Consider the following 7,025-nt stretch of genomic DNA (forward strand, 5'->3'; position numbering starts at 1 on the left):
GGGTCAGCACATGAAGCTGCACACAGTTAAGTTTGACTAGGGTTGTTCTGCCTGGGGTTGTTCTGCATGCAAAATGACTTTTATATCAATGACTGTCAACAGTTACATGCTTAGTTAGACACTGAAGGACAGGACACATCAGTTGTCACAAGATTAGAGGTGTTTTTCGGAAAAATGTGAACCGCCGATTTGTAACGTTTGACCAGATTTTCTGACCAATGCGTGCTACATTTGGATCGGTTTGGGGCACCGCGGACCGACGCACTCATATCTTCAACATTTGAACCGGGAACCGATGCATATCGGTGAATTGTTACAACCTTAAATCTAAATGTTGTTTCCATCTCATCTCTGGTTCCAGATGCGCCCTCCACGGAGCAGCAGGAGCTGTTCACCCAGAAGCTCCAGCAGTGCTGCATGTTGTTTGACTTCATGGACTCGGTCACCGACCTGAAGAGCAAGGAGATTAAGCGGGCCACGCTCAACGAGCTGGTGGACTATGTCTCCACCAACAGGGGTGTCCTGGTAGAGACGGCCTATCCAGAGATCTCTAATATGGTGAGTGGGGTCTTTACACTAATTCCCTTTTCACACAATTTAGCAGAGCTGTGCCAGGACTAGCTGTACGGTGCTGGCCTATTTACTCATTCTCCGTAGTTGCTGGAAAAGGGCAATGTGTAGAAAATATCCAAACCAGGACACAGCGGTTCGTTCCGGTACAGAAAACACTACATCACCCAGTCCTGCTTGACTTCTCTGAAACAAATAAGCACATTGTCCCTGGCATATGAGTTTGATTACGCAAGATTGAGAGATTTGATAGGATGTGGAAGAACCTTTATCCTGCAAAGAATGCCACTAAAAAGTAGAGAAAGTGGTAATTGAAAACATGACATTCAATTTTAAATCAGGGCTTGAACAATTGCCATTGTTCTTAGAAAGAAAAAGGACTGATTCACCCAAGTTGTTCAACCTAAAGAGTAGGAAGTAGTTCTTGAATAGGAGCAGCTCTCATTCTTAGAGATGTGAAATGAAAGGGTCTTAAGATATGACTTTGTTGCGTGCTGTGCACTGTCGCTATGCTCTGAGCAACCTGGGAGAGAGGCAGCTCTCCTTAAAGCCGTCATACACCTTCAGCTCCAGTGAGACACAAAGATTACCCAGACCTCTTAATCACTTCGCTCATCCCTTTGCCCTTGTCATAACTCTCACCGCTAGCCACGCTGCCAGACCAGACTGTGAAGGACGGCCCTCAGTCAGTTGCCAGCACTCCTTCAGTTCAGCACTCCTTGCGATCTTTAGGATTCAGGAAACCTCTGGCTGTCTCTTTTTGTGCCACCTTGAACTACAGTCGCTGGCATCCACTGCTTTACTCTGTAGATGTGAGGGGCCTAAGTAGTTTCTTTGAGTTTATTAATTGATCTTGATACATCACATTTGAGAGGTGTGTCAGACAGAGTAATTGTTTTAGATCAATGACTGTCAACATTTACATGCTTAGTTCGACACTGAAGGAGAGGACACATCAGTTGTCACAAGATTAGAGTTATTTTTCTCAGCCCAGGTGTTGCCTTTTTATGGGGTTTTCTGTCTGAAATTGCTATCTTGAAAGATCAGGCCTACATTTAGTGTGTATCATTGCCACAGGCAGCCACATTAGCATGTTTACCTATTCTAAGGTTACAGAGAACAGGTTCTGCACTTGTTATTCACAGGCTAGAATTTGATGGTAGAGGTAGTACTTAGTGATGAAAAATGACATTGTGATGATAGATTTATAGACGTGTGAATATTATCTCCCCATTCCAGAGTAGTGTGGGATAGCAGTTACCATCCCAACCAGTTATTAATTAAACAACAAATGTTGGATAAATGGATGTTTCCACTTAGTGCTAGAACTGTGCATCTCTTCTCATGGCAAGGCACATCTCCACTGCCAGTTAGACTCATCAGCATATGAATTGGAGGGATTTGTTTTGCCGCTCACCAGCGAGGCAAGTATGGCTAGATGTTTCCAATCCTCCCGTTGGTGATAAACACCAACGTGAGGAAAACAATCTAAAATGGCTGGTCTAAAAAAACAACCAAGAACTAGACTACCTTTTCAGTTTGTTTTAACAGGCCTGGTAGATGGAGCACATGGAGTTTGATTATTTTGCTGACAGGCCAGGGCATGCCTATGACTGTACCAGTGAGAGTTGGCCAAATGTAGTGTTCAGTTGGTTGCGTAAGTTTCTTTCCTGGTTAATATAATGTGTCTGCGTAAGGGGAAGCATCCTGTTAAACTGTGGCGCATGGTGGAGTAGCACTGTCTCTTCCTGTAGTATGTAGGCATTCTGGAACACTCAGATGGCTCGCAGCCTCCTACAGCTTCACAGTGACTCACACAGCATTTAGAACACCAGCGCCACGGATACCGTGTGTCATAACTCACTTGGCAGCTCTTCCAAGGGTACTGCTCATTACACACATGGATGGGTTATCATCAGCACCAGTGACTTGGTGGTAAAAAGAAATAGGTGGGTATACTCTGATTGGCGGTTGCAATGAAAAAAGTAACGCTCCCAATACTTTCAATGCATTTTCCCTGCAAAGGGTGGGTAAACTGTAGCAACAAAAAAAATTGGGGTAAACTGTGTTTACTTGCTTTTACACTCCACTAGAGGTGGACCGATAATGATTTTTCAACGCCGATACCGATTATTGGAGGACCAAACAAGCCGATATCGATTAATCGGCCGATTTATTATTATGAGTTTTTTAATATGTGTATACACTGCTCAAAAAAATAAAGGGAACACTTAAACAACACAATGTAACTCCAAGTCAATCACACTTCTGTGAAATCAAACTGTCCACTTAGGAAGCAACACTATTGTAAAGTGGTTGTTCCACTGGATATCATAAGGTGAATGCACCAATTTGTAAGTCGCTCTGGATAAGAGCGTCTGCTAAATGACTTAAATGTAAATGGAATAGACAACAGGTGGAAATTATAGGCAATTAGCAAGACACCCCCAATAAAGGAGTGGTTCTGCAGGTGGGGACCACAGACCACTTCTCAGTTCCTATGCTTCCTGGCTGATGTTTTGGTCACTTTTGAATGCTGGCGGTGCTTTCACTCTAGTGGTAGCATGAGACGGAGTCTACAACCCACACAAGTGGCTCAGGTAGTGCAGCTCATCCAGGATGGCACATCAATGCGAGCTGTGGCAAGAAGGTTTGCTGTGCCTGTCAGCGTACTGTCCAGAGCATGGAGGTGCTACCAAGAGACAGGCCAGTACATCAGGAGACGTGGAGGAGGCCGTAGGAGGGCAACTACCCAGCAGCAGGACTGCTACCTCCGCCTTTGTGCAAGGAGGAGCAGGCCAGAGCCCTGCAAAATGACCTCCAGCAGGCCACAAATGTGCATGTGTCTGCTCAAACGGTCAGAAACAGACTCCATGAGGGTGGTATGAGGTCCCGGCGTCCACAGGTGGGGGTTGTGCTTACAGCCCAACACCGTGCAGGACGTTTGGCATTTGCCAGAGAACACAAAGATTGGCAAATTCGCCGCCGGCGCCCTGTGCTCTTCACAGATGAAAGCAGGTTCACACTGAGCATATGTGACAGACGTGACAGAGTCTGGAGACGCCGTGGAGAACGTTCTGCTGCCTGCAACATCCTCCAGCATGACCGGTTTGTCGGTGGGTCAGTCATGGTGTGGGGTGGCATTTCTTTGGGGGGCCGCACAGCCCTCCATGTGCTCGTCAGAGGTAGCCTGACTGCCATTAGGTACCGAGATGAGATCCTCAGACCCCTTGTGAGACCATATGCTCGTGCAGTTGGCCCTGGGTTCCTCCTAATGCAAGACAATGCTAGACCTCATGTGGCTGGAGTGTGTCAGCAGTTCTTGCAAGAGGAAGGCATTGATGCTATGGACTGGCCTGCCCGTTCCCCAGACCTGAATCCAATTGAGCACATCTGGGACATCATGTCTCGCTCCATCCACCAACGCCACGTTGCACCACAGACTGTCCAGGAGTTGGCGGATGCTTTAGTCCAGGTCTGGGAGGAGATCCCTCAGGAGACCATCCGCCACCTCATCAGGAGCATGCCCAGGCGTTGTAGGGAGGTCATACAGGCACGTGGAGGCCACACACACTACTGAGCCTCATTTTGACTTGTTTTAAGGACATTACATCAAAGTTGGATCAGCCTGTAGTGTGGTTTTCCACTTTAATTTTGAGTGTGACTCCAAATCCAGACCTCCCATGGGTTGATAAATTGGATTTCCATTGATTATTTTTGTGTGATTTGTTGTCAGCACATTCAACTATGTAAAGAAAAAAGTATTTAAGATTATTTCTTTCATTCAGGTCTAGTATGTGTTGTTTAAGTGTTCCCTTTATTTTTTTTAGCTGTGTGTGTGTGTGTGTGTGTGTGTGTACATATATATATATATATATATATATATATATATATATACACACACACACACACACACACACACACACACACACACACACACACACACACACACACACACACACACACACAGCTCTGAAGTGACAACGATACTGAAGAAGAGTCTGCTTAGGAGACAAATACTCTCAACTGTTTGAATAATAAAAAAAGAGTTTAAGTTACCTGTGATGAATGCTGAAAACAAACTGTAATTTCTATATGCAGGAAATCCTATTTTAATAATGGGCATGGTAAGAATTGACTACCAAAGTGCGAGTCATAATTCCCATGACACCTAGCAAAATCTGAAAAGCGGTTCCTTCATTTATTCCATAGGATATTTTTAGATTAACTTAAAATAAGGTCTGTGTTTGGTTTAGGCTTACACCACCTTGCCAATTTTATAACTGTGTAGATATCCATAGGATATAACTGATCAATAGAGTGGATTTATGAAAATATGTTGTCAAACGTTACCTAGTGAGATTTACACGGGTATCAAAACGCCGAGGCGGTTTAAGCACAAAACACAGACCTTATTTGAAGTAGATCAAGACATTCTCTATGGAAGACATGATCGGTAAAATAACGAAGGAACCCCTTTCAAGTTCAGCTGCACGTTATTACAGGAATTATGACGCGTCGACTATTTCTCTCTAAACCATATACCTTTGACTATTACGAGCCTGCTACTGCCTACCACCGCTCAGTCAGACTGCTCTATCAAATATCAAATCATAGACTTAACTATAATATAATAAACCTTAGTTTCCGGATTTGACCATATTAATGACCTATCATCCCGTAAACATTATTCTTTCAGTGACATACGGAACCGTTCCGGATTTTATCTAACGGGTGGCATCCATAAGTCTAAATATTCCTGTTACATCGCACAACCTACAATGTTATTTCATAGTTCCGTAAAATTCTGGCAAATTAGTTCGCAACGAGACAGATTCTGTATACCCTGATTCTGCGTGCAACGAACGCAAGAGAACTGACACAATTTCACCTGGTTAATATTGCCTGCTAACCTGGATTTCTTTTAGCTAAATATACAGGTTTAAAAATATATACTTCTGTGTATTGATTTTAAGAAAGGCATTGATGTTTATGGTTAGGTACAGTCGTGCAACGATTGTGCTTTTTTTCGCAAATGCGCTTTTGTTAAATCATCCCCGTTTGGCGAAGTCTGCTGTCTTTGTTAGGAAGAAATAGTCTTCACAGTTAGCAACAAGCCAGGCGGCCCAAACTGCTGCATATACTCTGACTCTGTTTGCAAGAGAAGTGACACATTTTCCCTAGTTAAAAGAAATTCATGTTAGCAGGCAATATTAACTAAATATGCACTTGTGTATTGATTTTAAGAAAGGCATTGATGTTTATGGTTAGGTACACGTTGTGATTGATTGTTTTTTTTATAATATAAGTTTAATGTTAGCTAGCAACTTACCTTGGCAACGTAAAGCAGGTGGTTAGAGCGTTGGGCTAGTTAACGTAAGGTTGCATCCCCAAGCTGACAAGGTAAAAATCTGTCGTTCTGCCCCTGAACAAGGCTGTTAACCCATCGTTCCTAGGCCGTCATTGAAAATAAGAATGTGTTTTTTAACTGACTTGCCTAGTTAAATAAAGGTAAAAAAAAAACATTAAAAAAATAAATACAAATTGGCAAATTGGTGGCCATAAATACCGATTGTTATGAAAACCTGAAATCGGCCCTAATTAATCGGCCATTCCGATTAATCGGTTGACCTCTAACCTCCACTACACCACTGATCAACACATCCTTAGCTGTCGGAGCCAAGGGGACTGACTGACGCTTTTTTGTGAGGGATAGGTTGAATTGTCTGTCTTGAGCATTCTCGGGTGCTGATGGCAATGGCTGTGACGATTTCTGTATAACCGTGTAGTCGCCAATTATGGATGAAGACCGTCATGAAAATACAATCGTCATAACAGTTTTAATAAAACGTGTGTGTGTACAGTTGAAGTGGGAAGTTTACATACACTTAGGTTGGAGTCATTAACCTCTCTGGGCCAGTGGGACGCTTGCGTCCCACCTACTCAACAGCCAGTGGAATCCCGTGGCGCGTTATTGAAATACCTTAGAAATGCTTTTACTTCCATTTCTCAAACATATGACTATTTTACAGCATTTTAAAGACAAGACTCTCGTTAACTCGTTTTTCAACCACTCCACAAATTTCTTGTTAACAAACTATAGTTTTGGCAAGTCGGTTAGGACATCTACTTTGCATGACACAAGTCATTTTTCCAACAATTGTTTACAGACAGATTATTTCACTGTATCACAACTCCAGTGGGTCAGAAGTTTACAAACACTAAGTTGACTGTGCCTTAAACAGCTTGGAAAATTCCAGAAAATGTCATGGCTTTAGAAGCTTCTGATAGGCTAATTGACGACATTTGTACCTGTGGATGTATTTCAAGGCCTACCTTCAAACTCAGTGCCTCTTTGCTTGACATCATGGGAAATTCAAAAGAAATCAGCCAAGACCTCCACAAGTCTGGTTCATCCTTGGGAGCAATTTCCAAACGTCTGAAGATACCACGTT

At 43.2% G+C, this 7,025-nt stretch overlaps 1 protein-coding gene across 2 annotated transcripts in view; it reads left to right on the top strand.

The window, feature by feature from the left end:
- LOC115195884 (serine/threonine-protein phosphatase 2A 56 kDa regulatory subunit alpha isoform) overlaps positions 1 to 7,025 on the top strand; it is a 128,374-nt gene that overhangs the window by 61,638 nt on the left and 59,711 nt on the right. For both annotated transcript variants that reach the window (XM_029756218.1, XM_029756228.1), the window contains one exon: positions 362 to 558. In XM_029756218.1, coding sequence (XP_029612078.1) covers positions 362 to 558 — 197 coding nt within the window. The remainder of the gene's footprint in view (positions 1 to 361; positions 559 to 7,025) is intronic.

Source organism: Salmo trutta, chromosome 1 (assembly GCF_901001165.1).
Source record: "Salmo trutta chromosome 1, fSalTru1.1, whole genome shotgun sequence".
Taxonomy (NCBI): Eukaryota; Metazoa; Chordata; class Actinopteri; order Salmoniformes; family Salmonidae; genus Salmo; species Salmo trutta.